Here is a 21,973-nt window from a genome sequence, read left to right on the forward strand (position 1 = left end):
TCGTCATTCTAACAATTTTTATTATTAAAATAACAATTTCTGCAACGAAGGATATTTTAAATAATCCTACCGAAATTTTCAAATAAACTTGAGGAAGATTAATCAACCAGTTAACTTTTAGATAAAAATTCTAAAGCGTCTTATAACTTTTCTTTCTATAATCATGCTTGAAAGCTTTTTTTTAGATAACATTTGGGCATCATTTATACTATGAAATATTGAGGAAAATCCTGTAGAAGGAACGTGGGTGTAAAACTTTGACGTATAGCTGTTGGCATAAGTAAAACTTGAATTGTTCCTTCAACAAAGAGATCTGCGTTCCTTGTTTGGCCCAGATCAAATTCATCCAGCGGGTTAGTTTAGCGTGTAGGTGTTAAGCTAGTCCACCCCACTTCTCTCTCTCCCTCTCTCTCTCTTTTACCCTTTCTACCTCTACCTTTATCTCTACCTCTATTTATCTCTCTTACTCCATCTTTCTTTAGCTTTCACGTACTATCATCGTCTCCTTCTCTCTTGGTCGTATTGATCCAAAGTGTCCTGATGTACCCAGCCGGGTGGTAGGTAGCTCCTGGTTTCACGTACACGCTGGTTCCGCCCTGTATTACAGGTCCCTTGCATTACGTGTTCGAGCAACACTAACAATTTATGTACTTGTATGGCAGAGGTGAAAAGGAAAGATATTATTTTATGAGAGCTACAATAGAAACGTAACAATGTTCGATGTCCATCTTTATTTATCTTCATTTTCTATTCAGCTTTTCTCCTTTGTTTCTTTCAACTACGATCAAGAACAGAACGAATTGCGAACAAAGAAATATATTTTTAACTTATTTATTTTACTTAAAACGACAATTTACGTTCCGTTTATATTTTCTTCGTTGCTTTTAGAAATATATATATATATATGTTTTAATTGAAAATTACAGTTGCATTTATTTTTATAAAAAATATTAAAGAACAATAAAATTCGAACAATTTAATCTTATTTTCCTTTAATAAACTCGACTTAAAATGGTATACACTTTGCAAAATTAAAAGCCGAAAACACGTCTCGTTGATTTACAAGAACTCCCGACCAAAGATTTTATCTGCGTTTAGTCACGCAATGCGTTCCTTAGTCTGCCCTCTGATAAGTTGCATAATGTTCTATCGAGCGATATTTTTTTCTCTTCATTTTCTTTTTTGCCCCCTGCCTCGAGATAACGACTCGAATTTAATTACCACGGGCTACCCTTATTTTCACCGTCGTAATCGTCATCTTTAAAAGTTGAAATCATTGTTGATAATTAAACGATGTTATCGATAAACTCACCTTTGCAATTGATGAAATTATTATGCTCGTAACACATGCATTCTCGATTTATTTAAACTCGATTATTTGGCGTTAGAAATGAACAATCAAAGGAATTAATTTTTATTACTTTTCTTTTTATTTTTGCAATTACAATGCATAAGAATTAAACATTGCATAAGATGGATGAATAAATGAGTCATTCTCGTATAAAAATGCGTTTAATAAATAACAGCTAACAATGAAATAAATAATATTCGCGTCGCATTAATTTTCATATAATATCTATATAATATGTATATATATATATATATACATACATATATATATATGTATATATATGTATGTGTATACGTATAAGGACAGATACACGTATATGTACATGGAACACAAGAACCAAGTGCCGTGTCCCGGTAAAAATATCTTAAAGTGTACGATACGTGAAGGAAGAACGAAAAAAAATTTCGCAAACTAAATGACATTGATAGTGAGTTGGATTCTTTCGGTAATCCGATAGAAGAAATTACATCAGATAGCATTTCGTTTGATAACAAAATTTGTAAAATCTCGCTCGTTGTGAGATAAAAAATAAAAAAAAGGAAAAAACACAACGAAATAATCTCTCGTTCTTTTGTGATTTCTCGTATCACACTAGTTGCAAAGGGGTAGTTCGGGGAAGGAAAGGGTCTTTTCCTTATTCGATATCGATCGTTCTATGCCGGGTGGGAAATAAATTAGACTTCCTTTGTACATTTATACAGGTGGCACGGGTAAATCAGTGTCCTTGAGAAGAACGAAACATTCTCGATCTCAAACTCCAGTGATACTATGCAACCATGGCTTGAAATAAGTGGTCCTCATGTAAACACCAGGCAAATACGGTGCGGCACATTTAATTCCATGAGATACCGTGCCAACTAACATCCATCTACCATCGGGCCGTTCCATTACCAGTGGACCACCGCTGTCACCCTGCAAATGATCGATCGATCGTATAAAATCCATCACTTGATTACGCTTATGTTCATTACTACATCTACTTGGAATACGCTAGTCATCGTCCTTGTATCGTACGCGTTCTCGTAAATTGCAATCTCATAACTACCGCCACCTGACATTTGCTAGTTCATTAATCTATACTTCGTACTAACAATAAATACACCGACATATCCAATTACTTATGGATATTAATATACAAGCAGACACATCAAGGATATGATAAAATAAAATATTGAAGATTACTTAGCGTACCTCGCAAGAATCCTTTTGACCATTGGCATATCCAGCGCACAAGAAACTCTCTAAAATTAATTTTGAATGTCCAGCCGTTTGGAACATTTCTTGACAAACGGAATTTTCCATGATCGGCACTTGGACCTCTTGCAATACCGATGGTACACCACCGTCTGTACGAGATTTTTTTTTAAAGAAAATAATTTTATTTTCTAATACGTAAGAAAACTAACGACGGATACTTACTGTACTTTAATCTACCCCAACCAGTGACCGTGGCCATTCTGCCTGTAAAATCGACGTTATCGTCAGGCATGCAAATTGGTACGATGTGAGAGTCGAATTGCACCGGTGATTCCAATTCGAGAAGGGCCAAATCATTTTCGAAGGTCGCTGGATCGTATCCTCTATTAACGATAACTCGACGAACGTTCTTCGTAATGCTTCGTTTCGATTCCAACTCTCCCGATATATCAAATTCACCGAAAACTGCCACGAGGGAAGCTAAAAATCTATGTAAAAAAAAAGCAACCTCGATGAAAAAAATACAAATTTTCGTTTTAAATCTGGATATTGTTTTTAATTACCCTGGCTGACAATGTGCCGCAGTGATGACGTATTTGTCCGTAATAAGAACACCACCGCATTTATTTTTTGTAAAAAGTCCTAGCCACGTGGCTTCCCGAACCAATACCTGCCATGGCCATTCTCCAAACCGTGCACCCTTCCCACCAACAATTCTACCAGTCTTGATTAAAGGTTTTACCCCGCATTCTGTCGATGAAAGATGGCTACATATTAATTATCGACACGAGTTCACCTCCGTTGTCAATTACAATGAAACTTCAGTCATTCGAAAGAACTCGTAAACACGATCTTTGGATAATCAAAAAAACCGAAGGTCAATTTGGTCAATCGATCTTCAATCTCAAGATGAAACTCAATACGAACTTAATAATTCTACATTTCTTATCCCTGTCGGCAATATAATAATTTCCTAAATCCGATAAAGAAAATGGTAGTAAAAATAAATTGGTTGCGATAAAAACGATATGGATTAATGGAAGTTTTACACGAATTAGCATGAACTTGCAAATTTATTATTCGGCCAAATAATGTTTAGCTAACTTTTCACGTCCATTGGTGGGGAATATCAAGAAATAAGAGAAAATATATGGCAATAATGTGTCTTACGTGTACGAAAATCCGATGCTAGGGTGGTCGCGACATTCAAGGCGCTGCTTTGCGTTGTATCGATCGAAGCCTCTCCTACCTCCTCTTGGAGAATCGGCTCGGCCGTAGTTGTAGGTACAGTGGTTGGTTTCCTATTTGGTTTCGTTCGTTTCGTAGTGACCTGGGGTCTCTTCGTAGTAGTCGCAGGCGTTGTCGCAGAAGGTTTTGGTTTCAAGGTCGTGGGTTTGGGCGGACGAGGTTTCTCACCGGAAGATGGTTTCGACGTGCTTGGTCGTACATTAGGTCTTTTGGTAGTAACAGGTCTTTTAGTCGTAGCCTGCGACGGTTTGGTAGTCGTTGACGGTCTTCTAGTAGGTTTTTTCGTCGTATTACCAGCAACTGTGGTGACCGGCCTCTTCGTTACCGACGTTGTAGTCGTCGTTGACGTCGTCGTTCCGTTCGCACGATTGTAGACGATGTCTTTGAGATCCTTAAATATTCACAGGAACAATTCAGTTACTTCTCTCTTTCGGATTTTGTGCGGAGTGTAGATTAAAGTTTAATTGAAATACGCGCGTGGGTTTGTTAGAAGTTACATTAGTTCCGACCGAGCAAGAAATCTATTCCAATTCTCAACGGTACGGTAAAGTGAAAAGTAACAATTGCTCTTGATAGACCTACCTATTCCAATTTGTGCCGAGCTACGTACCTCCTACATGTTTTATATTATCCTTTTCTTCTTACTCTATAGAAATCAGATAGTATCTTTCTCAAGTTACAATTCTCAAAGCTGAATAAATATTTCGTTTCAATTACGTCTATATTCGCGATACGCGATAATAGATTAGTCAACAAGAATCATGTGTTTCTTTTGATTGAGATTTTTCTTTTAATTCTAGATCGATACTTCAGGATAACATGACTAAAGATTACTATTCGTTGATATACGTGGGAAGTAGAAATGAGTTTAGTTGAAAGCTAACACAAAACTATTAGAATTACCTGAAAGTTACTCTGTAGAGACTCGACGATCTTGTTTACGAAGCTATCGACTTTGTTTGTGAGTAGAGCATCCTCGACGAACGTTGGAGTTGGAATATCATTCTCACTGATGATGTCGATGTTTGGATAGCCTGTATGATTAAAAGTCTCGACGATCGTTGGCTTTTCTTGTTGGGACAATGGCGTTGAAATGTTTAAATTAGGATTTCTAACAGGTGGAAAGTTGACGAGATCGTCGGGTGCCGGTGTTTCGTCGTCACAATGGACAATGGGTGCTGCAATTGGTGACGGAGTTGTAGATTTTAAAACGATGGTAATAGGTGGAGTATTTTCTGAGGAAACAACGTTAAAGGTCGAAGGTTTCAAATGGAAGCTCGGTTTTTTGGACCAAGACAGTGTAGTGGTCCAAGTCGTAGGTTTCCTTGTGGTCATTCTTTCTTCCAAACTCGTTTCAGGAACAAAAGCTTCGGTCGTGGTGTCGATATTATCAGGTGATTTCGTGCTCGTGGTATCTTTGAGATTAACTGTGATATAACTAGTAGAAACTACGTGATTGCTGTTGGTATCGACGTTAGAAATGAAAGTGCTGATGTTGTGGGTGATCATAGTAGAGACATTCGGTTTTTTCGTGCTGGCGATAGTAGGTCTGATCGTTGAAGTAGTAGACCTGGTCGAAGCAAAGATCGGCTTGCTTGATCCACTGAACGGTTTTTTAGTTATCACAGATTTTTGTGTAGTTTGAGTAGTGTATTCCGTGCCGAGTGGACCCAAAACTATCACTGTTGGTGCCGGAGGATTTGTGGTTGGTCTCGAAGAGTATGCAAAACTGCTGGATGATCCATAAGTTAACGGCGTTGACGGAGGTCTCGAGGAATACGAATTGGACGTAGAGTAGGTAGGATAATTGGTCTCGGTAGGAATGGTTTCGTAATTGTAATACGTAGATGGTTGTATCGGTTTATAGAAGGTAGGAGCTGCTGTAGACAATGTAGCGACTGTAGGCTTTAACGTGGAGATCTTTAAAGTAGAAGCGTGTATGGAAGGTCTGAACGTCGATGGTTTCGCGCTGAAAGGTTTCAAAGAGGAAATCTTGATCAATGAAGGTTTCGAAGTATCGTCTATGTTCACCCAATTGTGAGCGATGGATATAGGCCTTTGCATGGCGACTGTCGTCTCTACTCCTGGTGTAGTGTCGTTCAAAATAGAAATGATATGATTGATCGCTATTTCTTCTTTGTCAAGTACATCGTTCTTCTTGTTGCCCGACTGAACCTCGTAAGTAATCGTCGGTACTCTCACCATGTCTTTGTCGCCATTTGTCGCGGTCATCGGAGTGGTGGCTACGCGTTTAACAGTGCCGTCAGCTTCCGTTTCTTCCTCTTTCGTTACTTTCTCTTCTGTCGTGCTTGTCTTGTCAAAAGTATCGCTCGAACTCAATCCCGAGGTAGGTGTCACGTTCAAGACCTTTTGCGTGTTCGTGTACGTCTGGGTTGCAACAGTTGATTCCATGTTCGAATTAGAGGATTTAAAATCAGTGAACGTGATTGGCATCTCGGTTGTCGTGGAAGTAAATTGATCAGGGAATTTCACCCATTGCGTCGACTTCGTGCTACCTTCGTGAACTCTCGTTCGTTCGGTCAATGACTGCGTACTTTGCACCGCAGTTGTTACCTTTGTTCTTTCCTCGACATTCCAACTGGAAGTCACAATTTTACTATCCGTAAAACGATTGATCGAGGAATCCGTGGTAGGCTTAAACAATTCATCCGGATTATGCGTCTCATTTAACATGGTACCATTCTCATTGAGCAATATCGTCTCGGCATAACTGTGATTGTTATAACTCAATCCCTGAGAGAACAAAGCTGGTAGCTGATCGACCGGATCAGCGATTTGAAGTACTTGATCAGGACTCAATAATGTTGCAAGTGGATTCTCGCCAATGGGATTATTATGAGTCTGAGCATTGTTGTTTTTGTCGGTATAAGCGAGCAATCCTGGAAGTTGTAAGCTATCCAGGATAGTTTGTTGACCGAGAAGCGCAGGAAAATCATCTTCCAGCTGACTTATACCCGGTTGTAACGGAGGTACCTGAGGCCTCTCGGCGTTTTCCAATTCATCTTTACTATGTGGTTCGGAAGTCGTCGGATTAGAGTCGAATGTCGTTATCCTCGTGTAGGAAGTCTCTTCCTCACCGAGATGATTCGAAACTCCAGAAGAATCGGTTTTTACGGTGTTACTGATCTGTTGCGGGATCGACATACCGATTGGCGTACCATCCGGATTTAAAAGAATCGGAATATCCGGTACGTGATCGATCTCTTCGAAATTCTGGATAATGGGTATTTTCTCCAAAGGTTCATCGAGTATATTTTTCGATGGTAATTGACAACACGCGCCAAAGAGGAAACCGTCCATACAGGCGCCGACTACTTGGCCGTTCCGGCGCGTGCATTCGTAATTAAACATGCAAATCGCTGGGTCCTCCGATTTCGTTCGTGAGGGAATCGTTGGCTGGCACACCTTCGGCACTATTCTGTAACCCCCGAACAGTCTTCGACCTGCTAACACGATTTTTATCTTAAAGTTTTAACACCTAAGTCATTCTATTATGGAAATGATCAGCAGTATTTTTCTATTTCCATTTTAAACGTGTCAAACTTATTTTTGGCTCGTGATCGTTTCGAAACAAAGCAAGTTGCCGCTAGTTAAAGGTCTCCGATCATTTACATCTAATCAGAAAATTAGTTGGAGTCCTGAACGAAAATGTGCATCGCACACAAAATAAGTTTCAAGCATGGATACTTGGCATTCGTACTTCATACGTCAATGCAAATTACGATACGAATCCTAGACAGACTAGATTTAGCAGGAATCTAATACTATTCGATTCCCGAGATTTTAACGAATTCGATGCGTGTTGCAACGAATTAACCGTTCTTCCATTGTCCTTGCACATCATAACGGGTAAATAGCGGTTCTCTCATCGTCTTCTAATTACTAAAACCTTAAGTTTCTATCCAACAATTTCATCACTACTCGTATATCAATCGGTCGAAAGATAATCGTTTATGATAGAAACCCTACGTACACCGGAGAATCAGGTCGCAATTGAAAATGAATTCCAGGTCGTTTCACGCTTGAAAGACGTATTGACCGATATAATCGCTTCTTTACGCAATAAGAGAGTCAATGGATCAGATTCTTCGATGGAAAGCAACCATCGTTGATAATGCTTAAATAATTACCACGTCAACATTCTACATACAAGGTACGTAGGAATTATACGGAATGATCCAAAATCGTTCATCCATTAAATACATACTTTTTGCTTCTCTACACCTATATGATGACTTTATACGGAACGCGAACTTGCCCAACACGATACGCTCCCGTCGTTTCATTCAGTGTTCGCGTGAATCGGTCTACGACAGACTAATAAAACGATTACTTATCTACTTTATTACTTATCTACGTGTGTCAAAAAGGTGTTGAAAAGAGATCGTTCATGGCTGGCAAATCTAACATATGTGGTATACTTTGTATCTATATAACTGGCCATGATGGTTATGCTCAGATGACTAAGGGGCATAGACGAGCAAGCATGTAGGCTTCGCACGTGCCTCATACGTCTACATACTACCGATATGATGACCTACTCCGCGAATCGTCCGTATTGCTCGTCCGGATCCTTGCACCGTTCCAGATTTTTTTGTATTTCGCGCTTGTGCGCTCTTACGTAGGGACGTAGAACCGTGTCACTAGTAATGCAGCAACAGAGAGGATAGAAAAGTCAGTCTACTCGAACGTGTGGGATCGGGTTTGCTTACATCAAAGAAATTGCTGCCGGTTAATAAGAACCCAATAAAAATGTACTCCCTGATCGTTTCACGCGAAAGAAATCCAGAAAATTGTTGCTCTTGTATCTATCTCTCTCTCTCTTTCTCTCTGTTATTCCTATTATCTCGTTATCGTCATTTAGAACAAATGGAACCTATGAAAAATGCGAATTCTCAACTCATTTAGTAACTGACCAATGTGTTAGACTCAGGCTCTTGGACATGCAATTATTGTTAATTGCTGGATGCGAACAAGGTATCCGTGTGAAGGAGGAAAAAGAAAGATAACGAGGAGATCGTTGATTCTTTTCGCTTCGCACGATCGATGATGAGAGATCCTGTTTCGAGTTTCACTTGACCGCATAAAAACCAAATCGGCTGGTATTAAATTCATTACTATTAATTTCAGGCTTCGTTCACGTTCGAAATCGGTCGGGGATAGAGAGAAAGACTTATTTACTCGTAGTTTATTAGTTATTTCCTCATATTGCTTTGTGTGTCTCGAAGAAATAAATTCATCTTTGAAATTGATTGATCGTAAATCAAGATGCTTTGTAAATTGATAAATTATGATAGTTAATGGTACTAAGATGATCGTAGAGATCTTTGAGAAAATCTTTAAGAGTTCGTATTTCTACAAAAGAAAGCGATCTAGAGTTAGTATTAAATCGATATTTAATTTCTTATTTAAATATGTCTGCTACAAATTATATAAAATTATCCAAATTCTCGACATATGTACGTTACATTCAAAGTACCATCATCAAATACCGTTGTTTCGCATGACACGGATCAACGCGTGAAAGTGGAGAAAGGTGAAATTTTCGATAAAGGAACGAACAGTCCGACAGTTAATAGCAGATATCACATATAGCATATACTTATTCGTGAGTATTTTAAACTCCGTAATGTTTTAACGCAGGAATAAATATATGTATGTATATATATATTTTTTTATCTCTGTTAAAAGGAATTATAAATTTTGGACAATTTTCTAAAATATCCGTGCAAGTCGCACACATGCGGAACATTAAATTCTCCTTATACAGACTTTTAAAACTTCTCTCGGCAAAAGATCGTGCCACTTTAAAATGAGATCTTAAACGGTTGCTATACCTCCAGCATGCATAAGTAGCTTCTCGAAATGGAATAGGTATATGCGAATACTTGCAAAGAAGCGTAGGTATACTCGACTTTCGAAGGAGAATAAGAGACGGGAAGTAGAATTTGGTGTCACGTGTCGACGACGACAACAACGATGAATAGAGAGGCAAGAGAAGATATTTTCGTAATTCAAAGTACAACGAAGTTGAGAGAGTAGATATTTAAAGGTGGAAAAAAATGAATAAATAAAAAAAAGAGTAAGTAGAAATTGGTGTCATTATTGACTGTTTAATACACACCTTCACGGATAAACCACGAGAAATTTGCATATCTTCTGCAAAGTCGTAATATTTCTTCTTTTCTAATAGTTTCCTTTTAAACCACAGAAAGTATGTATTTAAAATGATACCAAACGAGTATGCATTTAATTTCACAAGTTATTTCGGTGTGTTATCCTACAGAGAGAGATAGAGAGTCGCTTTAAAACTCTCGAGTATAAATTATTCGGCAAACAACAATGAGAATGTTGTCATAATTTTTAACGTTTTGACAGTATTAATATTAAAATATTCACTTGTAAATATTTTCTTTATCGTTACTCGAGATACCAAACGGAGTTGACTAAATAGACTCAGTCCTTAGGAAGAAATCATTTTCTTACAAAATATAGTTATCCGACTATAGAGTTACACAGTTATGTACGAGATGACTATTACCTTTGTTTTGAGGTGCATTGGAAACCGACAAGGCAGACGTCGAAACCAGGAAGGCGAGAAATAGACAAAAATTAGTTCCAGTAGCCATCTGTGAACACAAAGAGTCGGCATGGATTTTATAAATTGACAAAAAAAAAAGAGATCATGTTAATTGTTGTTAATTTAAATGAACGTTAGAGCGTATGAAAGAGGCCAAGAGAATCTAGATTCTCGAACTATCTCGCGAGAAATTTCACGATTGGTTTATGTTTTCTCGATTGAGATTATTACGACCCTATGAAAGTGATCCGTCTTATGTAACAAATTTTTTTTCATACTCTTTTCTTTTTTATTGTAGTTTAAACAACAAGTGTATCGGTACGCAATGAGAAATAGCCGCTACGTCGATCTAATTCTCGGCTTCGCTTAGCGGAGATCGACGTGCTCGTCCGTCCGTAATAACGGTACAAGAATATCGACTCCAGTATGCGACGCGGAAACTGGAAATCGGAAGGTGACAACCTGACGTACTCACTGAGTATCAAAAATTCCTATCTCTTTTCGATAACAAAATTATCTAAAAAATTAATCATTTAAAATCATTAGTTTGCAAATATCTTAATGTCAATCATTCCAAATTATAATGTTTAATATATTCAAAAATGACATTGTTAAATATATTTATTGTAATTTATTCTACGCTTTATTCGTTTTTACATTTTTACTAAAGACTGTGTAGATAAATAGCGTGATGAATAAATTACTCTCTCTCTCTCTCTCTTTCTATATATATATATATTTATCATCTATGTATCATACGTTACTAATACAATTGATTCATTTTTTATTCTTCAAGTATTAAAAAATATAATTTTTATTTGAAATACGTGCATAAGTTGGTATTAGAAAACAATTTTTAAAAATTAAGTATCTTCTTTAATAAAACTCTTTTTAATAGCGTATTGTATATTAAATGCCAAAAACAAAATCATAAATTAGAAGACCTCTGGAGTTTGATCATCGATCGTCGATAAAACCTAGTTCATGAAACTTGGCCAAGGTCCACGAAAATCTTTTGAGAGGCCTGGACCACATTTCATCGTCTCTCTTTCTCTCGAACCTCTTCTCGAAAAGTATCGACTTGTTCGTACACGCACACAGACAAATGAGTCTTTCTACGCGTACAAAATCCCGTTATATTCATCGGACGGGCAGAGTGGTTCATTACAGTCGTCGTACGTTTACGATATCCACATACATAGGTAAACACGGTCGAAGATGAGAATGACTGAAAGAGAAGCAAAGAAAATATATGGGAAGATTGAATTTTAGTAGTCGTAAGAATAATTCGATGAGTTCTTAAAAAGACTGGCATGCTAATTGATCATCTGACTCTACACCAGTAACCTAATTCCCATCTCTCTCTGTGTTCTTTCTATTTCTTTTTCATCTTTATTCTATCTTTTATTTCGCATCTTTTGAAAAATCAACTTTATTCTATTTTTTTTTTTACAAATAATCAATTCGAATTAATTTCATGAATATTGAATTTTTGTTTAACTTTGTACGTATTATTTCGAGAACACAAACTAGCATAATTATTGGACTTATCGTTATGAAATATAAAACGTCAATCATATAGGAATGGGTCTCATGTAGCACGCGTTATTTCTTTTCTGGGTGACCATCTCACCTTAATGAAAAAATTAATTTTTTAAAAATTTAATTATACCCTACGTGCCGCTCTGATTTTTCACGTAAACCGTTAAGCCGATTCGTTTACGCGCGTGTGAATCCCCCCGTCATTAACTCTCTTTTGCACTTAGTTAATCCAAAATTAAAATATTTAAGTATTTCACAAGTATAGGGAAGATGAATCATAATGAATGGAGTTTTAATAGATACATTTGTTAATTAAAAGATCAATATTTCTGTGACTCGTTATAAAAATTAAAGATAAGACATTAAACAAATTTAATCTGTTATTCGAAGACACAAGATGTAGTACATACATAACAAATATCTAAATCGAATTAGAAGATTCTTAGACGCTTTAACATTCGTTTCCTTTCGTTCTCTCTTTTATAAGCGTGTACCAACGCACGTAAATGTTCACGCGTGAGTACACGGAAGTCACTTTCCTTCAAAGTGTTTCGTTTCACTCAACATTCTCCCGTTTCACGTTGCAAGTAGTATCGATTGCGACAAACCAAGCCGTATTAAAAGACGATCCAAAACAAATTGTTGATTGTTAATTTAATTAAATCATTCGACTATAGTAATCGCTTGGAAAAAATGACGTTTCTTCACAATTATTCGTAGAAAACTTAAATTTATCAAGCGAATTTCGAGAACATTTGTCATTTAATAATAATAATGACAATGATAAAAATAAAAAGAGAGAAAGAAAAAAAGAAAAAGAGAGACAGACAGAAAGAGAGAGAGAGAGAGAGGAAGAGGAAGATCGTACGATGTATGTACCTATCGTGTCGCATCTTGTTCACCCTGTCAGAACTTTCAGGATATTCAAGAAAAGGAATCGAAAGAGTCGAGTAGGGACACTGTCGGTGATTCGAAAATTCTTCCGCGTTCATTGGCCGTTCATCAATAGGAACAACGTAAGAGGAGAGCGTGCACAGGTGCGTACATGTTCACGCAAGCTATACGCAGGTTCGTCTTTTTCTCTTTCTTTTTCTATTTCTTTTTCTCTTTCTTCTTCTCTTGACAATCTACGAGCGCATCTCTCGAGCACTCGAGCATGTCACCAACACTTGGAGAAAGCTTAGTTCGGCGGCATCACTCGATTGTTGGATCTGGGTGACCCGATTAGTTTACCCTCGAGACTTCTTCGAGTCATCGCGAGTCTGGACGTCGATCTCGGAAGTCGTATCAACGAAGTAAAAAACTATTAAAAACGTCAAGATCAATATCAGAGACAATATCAGCGAATAAAATAAATCGAATTGATTGTGAGACATTTAAAAAAAAAAAAAAATCTCACGAATCGTGAAAGTACAAAATAAAATATCAAGAAGACACAAGAGAAAACACAGGAGAGAAACTCTATTACGATTATCGTCCTTTTACGATCCAAAGTATATACAATAGAGAATGAGATGAATAGAAGAAAAATAAGAAGCGTGTGTCATTCTACGAGTACACCAGTACGATCTTTTTGTCGTTAATGTTTCTTTCAAACGTCGTACCCTCCTTTTTCTATTTCTTTTCGCTAAGAAATGATCGCCCATAGAGAAACTCGCTGTTCCATTAGTCGGCGTTCTTCGTAGGTACCATCGGTCGACCTCGTTTCCTTCGTAAAGGAATCACAATCATCCTTCTTCCGTTCAATTTGCAAATTCTGTTTTAGTTGAAACGTCGCAAGAAATTCTATCGGCGGAAATTATCGAAAAAAAAAAATATTGATAAGAATTGGAATAGTGGAATACACGGGTCATTGATTATTAAAAAGAAAGAAAAAATAATCGATCGAATCAATTCGTTTTCTCAATCAATTTTTATATCAAAATAATATAAGGTATTGATTTCATTCATTTAATTAGTTAGTACGATATAGTTGTAAAAATACGTACGTTCAAAGTTCTGCTCGGGAAATAATTTAATTATATAGTCATGAACGAAGTATCATTTTCTGACGTAGATAAAAGTTACGAAGGATACGATATAACGGAATAAATTCGATGAGAAAAGGATGCGTAGATCGAGGCGGCACTCTCATGAAAGGGACTTTGTTCTTCCTTTGCTTTCACTCGGAGATTTAACGACACATTACGGGCTCGATCGTTCGTGCAAAACCGATCGGCATTCGCGCAAGTTAGTTCGACTTGAATGCACCGAACGAAACGTGCACGAGCGAGGAGGATCGCATTCCTCCTTCTTCTTCTCTCTTGTCATGAAAGTGATAGTACGTGGACGATCATACGGGCTAAACTTTTCTCTTCTTATCGAGGCCAAAGGAGAAAGACGAAGACGAAGAGAAAAGAGAAGAAGAGAATCAACGCGTTTATCTTTATTTCAGGTCATAGGTGATCAGGACATGCAGAGGTTTTGCTAATTTAAATTTGAGGTAATGTCTTCAAATATCCTATATATAACTTGCTCACGTATTTGATTATTTATCGATTATTTATTTTGTACCTTGGAAAATCCAATTTATATTTCAAATTAACAATTGAAATTTTTAAGTGACTGCATTTGCATTGTATATAAATTTATTCAAAGTCGACTGGACGATGATCCACATTCATTGAAATACTAAATTGGAATAAGTGACGTTGGTATAACCCGTTAGCACGTTAACCATTCGACACCATCGAGGCAAGCCTGAGTTGGAAGAACGTCAGAGAACCCGTCTACATTTGCGTCTACGGTAGATCCACTGGCTACTCTGAGGTCAATGTGAAAAATCAATTTATCTTTAGCCGAATGTAAAATCCACGGCCCGCATTTCCCAGAAGTCTGGGTACATCTTTTCAAGACGTTTCAATTTTTTACCGAATAATCGAAACAATGTCAAATTCTCGAAGTAGCAGTACTACCGTTTAAAGTGAAGTTATGCAAACAAAAAAGCATAGTTCAAGAAAGCGTTTACATCTCGAGGCAATAAGTGAGAAATTTCGATCTACCATGTTAATTTTTGTTTTGTTCTTTTTTCCTTCTTTTTATAACGAGTCGTCGATACCGTGCTCTGAAAAATGTCGAGAACGTGAGAACGTTTTTCTTAAAAAGAAAAATCATACCTATGATCAATGATCTATACCGCTAGATAATATGTGAAAAAACGAATGAATTATGGTCGAACTCTTAGAAATTCTTCCTCAATAGCATCAAGACAGTTCTCAAAAATCAATTGTTCGGAAAGATAGATGATTATAAAGAAAGTTAGCGTAAAAAAAAAAGAAAGAAAGAGGATACGATGGAGCAATGAAGCATGCCGAATGATCTCCTCCATGTCTATATCGGAACACCTCGTTTTACTACGGGCCAAAGTCGGAAAGGCAGCTTTCTCCTGGCTTCATGATCAGGCTGGCCCCTGCCAACGATCGCATCGATTCCCGATTGCGTCCTGGTTTCGATAAACTACCAGACGATTCTTCCGCAATTTTTCTCGTCGTCTTCGTTCGTTCGTTCTCGAAAAAAAATAAATAAATCGAGGATCCTTGAAGTGACCAAGGTCGCAAAGACGTGATCAAAATTATTTCAGTAATGAGAATAAAGTAATACAAGTGTCGATAATATTAACAGCGAAGAGACTTACAGAAAATGTGAAATAGAAAAAAATAATAAAACTGAGCTATATCTTTAGAAGAAGAAATTACGTTAGAGAGAGGAATGCCATAACGTATTATTACGTCTTAGGAACGTTAGGAATGATCATTTGAAATAATGGCGGAAAGATATATTAATGAACGTTCATTCCGTTGTAATTACAGTGCTCGCGAACCAAAAAGAACATCGAAAGCATGGCGCAGACTCGCGTTCGATATAACGACCGGCACGCGTCATTATTAATAGCGACCGAAAGTTCATCGTCGTATTTTGCAACGAGATTAATCTCTTTCACGGGAAATCGATGTACCGTGTATAGTTCGATCGATGTTCTTTGGATACGATTACATCGATTCCAGACGATTGCACGAATATTTTTGTCACGATTAACGTTCACGTTCGATCAAAGATTAAATCGTAAGATTAAATCTCGTTAAATGAGAATTAAACGAAGTAAATAATACAATCGATGTCGATGAATATCGTAAGGATATATAATCACATCACATCGAATTAATTATTTGGATAATTATTTAAAGAATTTGTCAAATGCGCTATCAAATGACAACATCGAATACACATTGTGACCACATAAGTTCTTACAAAGCAAAGGTAGGTATCTAAAAAATGTCATGTCACTCACCGTGCAGTGCAATAACCGTTTGCAACTGTCTGCCTTTTAAGAACGTTTCATAACTCTTTCTTGGCACTCGTAAAGAAATCCTGTCGTGGCCGTCACCTCGAAGAAGGAACCGTGAATAGTTCTCGACGGAGATCGCGGACGGCTCTCTCGACGTTTTCCTTTCCGAGTTGTCAAGGTCACTTCTTGGACTCTATCCTCTTCCGTTACCTTTGGCACTTCTTCACTCAATTTTTACCGTAGCTTCTCTCCTCAACTTCTTTTCCTTGACTTGGCTGGCAGAAGGGTCACGTTTACATTAGTTCCGCGTCCACGTGAATAGAAACGTGGATGAATACGATCGAGATTCCAGCATCGATCCGAAAAACGAGAATTAATTCGACTTGTCATCGACGAAAATTCTTTCGAAATAAAAGAGAGAAACGAAGCAAAAAGAAAAATCCATGAACTCGTGACACTGTTCGACGGATAAAGAGCGAGAGAAAGAGAGGAAGAGAGAAAGAGAGAGAGAGAGAGAGAGAAACAGAAAGAGAAAGAGAGAGAGAGAGAAAGAGAGAGAAAAGGAGATAGAAAGAGAAAGATATATAAAAGAACGAAAGAATCTTTTGAATCGGTTCCTGGGTGTTCGTCCACAAGAGCACCGATTAGCTTATCGCGCACTATTGACCATCCGGGCAGTGAACTGGATGGTACCTGTCCGTTGTACCCCGTGCCACGGCATGTGCTGGAATCGCGTGGCAATGTCACGAGCGGCGCCTTGGAAAACGCGACTGAGGTTGGTGGTGGACGTCGCAAGGAGAATGGTGATGGTGATGGTGGTGGTAACAGGCCCAGAGTGGTGGGATAAACTTTGAGAAGTAGGGGAGGGAGGGTGGGTTAAGAAAATATATGAGGAAGAAGACGATGGCTCTTGGAGAAAGGTAGGAAAAGGAGAGGAAGAAAGAAAGCAGGTAACTGGAAGGAGAAGACGATCAGAAGAGTGGGGAAGAGAGTAAGAAAGAGAGCAGGAGAAACCAAAGTGGGCCAGTGGCCAGGTCACGTGGAGAAGAACGGGGCTCAGCGTGCACGACACCGACACACTGTCCTACTCATCGCAACGTCCACGCAACCTCCACCTTCCGCTCGTCTCTATCCATTCAGGAAACGTTTCGCTGTGCTTAGACCCCACGTCCTCGGCCTATGTCTTTTCTCGCTTTCGACTCCTCTCGACACCATCTCAACCTCCTCGTTTGCAATCCTAATTCAAACGTGTACATTCAAGGCAAGTCGGATGATCTTTATCATTCTTTTTTCTTTCTTTCTTTCTTTTTTCATTCGTAATACACGATTAGATATCTTTCTGAAAGATTATTTCAAAAGCGACACGTTGCGAGGATAATACGATTGAAAATTTTATATAAGCCTCAAAGAAAGCGTATATATATGTATAAATATACATATATTTATATTATACTTTCTATTCCATGTGCGGTCATTCGCAATATACCTTTCTATTTCACTTGAAATTTACCTGATTTCAATGAAAGTTCAATGTAAATTATATTTATTCCTGAGGGAGGCAGAGAGAGAGAAATTTGTATAATTAATTTACTGAATAATAACTAGTTCAATTTTCACGAGCTCGATGCGTATCTAGAATAAACTGTCGAATGATAAAATATTGCGAACCTTCTAACAATGGGTAGACATCGTTGGAAATTTTAATTGGTTTCAGGCAGTCGAATTTCTCTTCATTTCGGAGTCACACCAGCGAACCATGTCGATTTCTTTTAACTAATTGTGACCTCGTCGGGACGAGCATCATATAGAATCATACGTACGATAGCGGTTTCCACAGTCTGCATCGTCGAATTAATCTTACTATGGATATCGGGCATTGTATATGCGGCTTCACAAAGTTATATTAACTTCCCAATGTATAGCTAACGCATAAGCAATTTACGTCCAACAATTTTGAAGAAAAAAGAGAGAGAGAGAGAGAGCATAGAACAGACCTTTGACATTTAGCTTGCATCTTCGTATTACGGTACTCCTGCTTTCTGATATACATATATAGAGTGATTTCTTGTATAAAAATAAGTTCAAGTTTTTCCATACGATGCTTTATTTTTGAAAGATATTTATGATCTGTGGATCGTATATATGGAATATATGAAATTCGTAAGACTCGACCGAGTCAAACTCAAGTGTACTTTCGAAGTTTTGTAACTTATATTTCTTATATATTTCTATATATATATATATATATATATATATATATATATATATATATATATATATATAGTTTTTATAGGAGCTATTCCCTTTAGTCATAGAAAAGGTCAAAACGAGCCTTTAAAAATCTATACTTTATCCACGGCCTGGAAGTAGACGATCGATAAACAGGCATGTTGCAATTTTCTTTTTATTTACGTCAATTCCTTCCTTTTTTCTTTCTCTAAATTGCTTGCAAGGACGTCCTCGTCTTTCGTCGAAGCTGAAGAAAGATGTCTGTTTATTTTTCTACGTTTCCTTTTTTTTAGTCGATAGTTTATAATTTATCGGCACAGTTTATCTTTCTATCGAATAAGCATAATTCGAAAAGTACTCTATAATTCTCTCTACTCGATGAGAAAATGACGATTTCCGGAAAGCAAGTATGATCAGAAAGAAGGAGAGAAATCTCCACGTAGATTATTTAAATGTAGATTCGCGGTGCAATCCTGATAACGGTCTCGAGATGATCGTCGTATCTCTTTCTGTTCGTTTATCCTTTCAAATTAATCTCATCCACATTATTCGAGAAATAAGTTAATACCGAACGTGTACGCTGAACTGATACTATAAATATTAATTTGTAAATGAGAAATAAAGAATGATATATTTATTGTATTCGCTATTTAATTTAACGTTTAAAAATATCGATACATGGATAGTTTCGTAAGTAAAGGACTTACGATCGCGAAAATTACTACAGCGATAATAGGAAAACAAACTTTCTTTTCAACTATGATAAATGCTTCGCTCTAGAAACTTATGTCAAATCAATTGATCACGCTTCGAGTTTTGTTCGAGATCACGGATACTCGAGGTCGCGTTATCGATACTTTCTCTCGTTCGTTTCATCGTTGGTATTTTATCGTGTTGTTATTTTTCACAGCTTTTATTTATACATCGTTGCTTATCCGGAACAGTCGTTGATTTTATAATCTCGCATGCGATCGAGTTTAACGTGCCCCTATCTCCAATGTATTTGTTATCTCTATCGTTTATCTTTTAGTTACCTGCTTACCCCTTGTCACCTGATCGTCCCAAAGGTACGAAAGCCCGGAGGCTGTGCTGTTCTTGAAGTAGGTCAGACAAAAGATGCCGTCTTTTACGGTACTTTATGTTCACCTTATGACTTTTGGCCAGCGAGAATTCCGTTGGATAATGATCTTAACCTAGAGCTTTTCTCATAAAACAAAGTAGAAACAAATGAGTCCGATTCCTGGTTATGATCTCGTAACTTGGACCTTATCGTACGGTGTCAAAATTTTTGTTTCCATTTCCTTAGCGGTAATGGTATTATACAGCTCATACGGTATATTACACGTGTAACGTGTCATTTGTTATAAAATATAGCTGGGAACGTTATGGCAAAAAAGGAGCAAAAATGTTAGACGCGAACTAGGTGTTTATTACTTTTCTTTATAAAGGTATTTTTCAGAGAATTTTGTTAAGATTGCGAGCACGTATGAAGTTAGAATAGTAATTTCTTGGTATAATTCCTATCTCCTGGCTAATCTCTTATAAAATATGTTATAAATTTAATGCAGTATATTTTCCTGGAAATATATGTTTCAAGGAAGTATACAAAGTAGGGGAGATTACGTACGATCGACATCCTTTTTCAAATTTCAATTTTATCGAGAATTCCAAAAATGTTGTTATGAGATTATCCCAATGAAAGTGAATAAAAATGTCAATCTTGAAATAAATCTCGAAACGATCTCGAAATTTAAAGACCAGAGAAACTGACCTACTAGCGAGAAGTTCCAATGCGATTGAATCGCATGAACGACGTTCCGAATAGGAGATTGCTAAAACTCAGACTGTGGATCTTCGTGTTATCAGCAATTTCCCAGTTTCTCGATAGAATGATTTATCGTTATGTGTAGACTCAACGAGATACTATTTACACAGGTACATGCAATTAGTTCGATAAAGAGACTCTCGCTGCAACTTCGATAGATAATAAACTATCTCCAGATAGTAAGGTATGAAATTAATAATCGAAATATTATCAAATGACATCTTTGATTGCTTCTACGTCAGTCTATTTACATTGGATAATATTCAGAGAGATATGTATAAGTACATTGAAAATTAGTTATAAAATTAATTAACAAACTATGATGATGATGGTATTAATCGAATATTTCTGATAACGATTATTATCATTATTACTTTCGCTCCCACAAATCGAGATAAGTTCTTCTTTCCTCGTGATCATAAACACGCAGATCAGGAGAAGGCGACTCCTCGTGGTCGGTGCCTGGCAAGTACAAGTGCCGCTGACCTTGATCGTGACTCCTTGTAAGTGGGACAGAACCTGTGCCGGCTCGAACAAATTTTTATACGTTCGCCGCTTCGGCAAGTGGATATATTGCTTTCTTTTATAGATTCCGCGATCCTTACGTCGTGACAAGAGTACGAAGCATGACGACGGAACTTTCTAAATTCGTACGTACGTAATGATGTCATAGCCGATGTTAATCCAACTGTTTACATTTCGTTCTCCTTTGACCGGGCGAAAATTTACTTTTTTACTTTAAATTTCAGTTCAGGTATCGCGGTCAGAACTTACTGAATCTATCCTCGTAAATGAACTGTTATTAATGACCTGGAAACAATAAAAGTCTGATCGATTAAATATCTGTTTATTACCTATTTGAGAAAGTGATACGAATAAATCGAATTTATTTTGTTGATTTAAGAAACAAATTTTTTCTAGAATTCCTATAATATTTTTTTAATCGCGACAAATAATTTCTATTCGTATAACAATATTTTACTTCTAATCGCAAAGAACACGTTTGTTTTCTATCGCAAGCTCGAATGCAGTTCGCGTAACATCGATCTTTAGATTCCTATGTCGGTGACCCAGACGAGAAACACGTTCAGAAGTCTTCGGAGAGGAATACCTAATAGGGATAAATGTCACATGACGTAGCTATAAATCGTTGGATGATCGTTAAATCGCCTAATCCTAGGGAAACATTCGATGCATTTGGGTCGTGACCTCATAAGAAGAAACGCACGAAGAGACGACTAAAGAGACAACAATCGACCATGGTCATGACCCAGGATATCAATTGCAAACTGGGTCAGAATTATCCATAGCTCCTTCGAGTCACGCCCGTCATTTTTCTTTACCGTTGCACGAGCCATTCGAGAGAGTCCCATAAGCTTATTATATTCTTTTCATTTTTCATTCTTTTCATCGACAGATCTCAAATTTGCGATAAATATCGTCTGCATAGTGAAATTTGAAATATCTTTTTTTTCATTTTTTTCATCGTAGAAATATCATTAAGTTCTATTAACGTTTATAAAAATGGCATGTCTAATTTAGAAAGAAGGCTCGTGTATGAGAAACCGAGCTAAAAAAAATTTTCTAATTTAATTTAAAAATAATTGGTAAGTTTAAAAATATGAAAAAAATTAAGAAACTCGTTCGACCCTTTGA

At 37.2% G+C, this 21,973-nt stretch overlaps 1 protein-coding gene across 5 annotated transcripts; it reads right to left on the reverse strand.

Moving 5' to 3' along the window:
* Positions 1-1,407: 1,407 nt before the first annotated feature.
* On the reverse strand, positions 1,408-17,026 carry LOC127069630 (serine protease filzig). 5 transcript variants are annotated; one of them, XM_051006828.1, is made up of 8 exons: positions 16,267-17,026; positions 10,359-10,446; positions 4,700-7,260; positions 3,719-4,187; positions 3,112-3,298; positions 2,771-3,036; positions 2,543-2,697; positions 1,408-2,263 (listed from the first exon to the last, which is right to left on the reverse strand). In XM_051006828.1, exons 2-8 carry the CDS (start codon positions 10,444-10,446, stop codon positions 2,102-2,104), a joined length of 3,888 nt encoding a protein of 1,295 aa, XP_050862785.1. In that variant the 5' UTR covers positions 16,267-17,026; the 3' UTR covers positions 1,408-2,101. The 5 variants fall into 5 exon arrangements, with proteins under 5 accessions (XP_050862785.1, XP_050862783.1, XP_050862784.1 ...); XM_051006826.1 differs by having other exon boundaries at positions 4,700-7,263; XM_051006827.1 differs by lacking the exon at positions 16,267-17,026 and adding an exon at positions 13,928-13,952 and having other exon boundaries at positions 4,700-7,263.
* Between the last annotated feature and the right edge of the window lie 4,947 nt (positions 17,027-21,973).

This window comes from Vespula vulgaris, chromosome 16 (assembly GCF_905475345.1).
Source record: "Vespula vulgaris chromosome 16, iyVesVulg1.1, whole genome shotgun sequence".
NCBI classification, from domain to species: Eukaryota; Metazoa; Arthropoda; class Insecta; order Hymenoptera; family Vespidae; genus Vespula; species Vespula vulgaris.

Bases quoted from the DNA above. Each gene is read 5' to 3' on its own strand.
- LOC127069630 (XM_051006824.1), bottom strand. From the start codon at position 13,585: ATGGGCGATCATTTCTTAGCGAAAAGAAATAGAAAAAGGAGG. The intron at 10,447-13,543 runs GTACGACGTTTG...TTGTGTTCACAG, and splicing joins AAAGAAATAGAAAAAGGAGG to ATGGCTACTGGAACTAATTT. The intron at 3,299-3,718 runs GTAAGACACATT...TTTCATCGACAG, and splicing joins AGCATCGGATTTTCGTACAC to AATGCGGGGTAAAACCTTTA.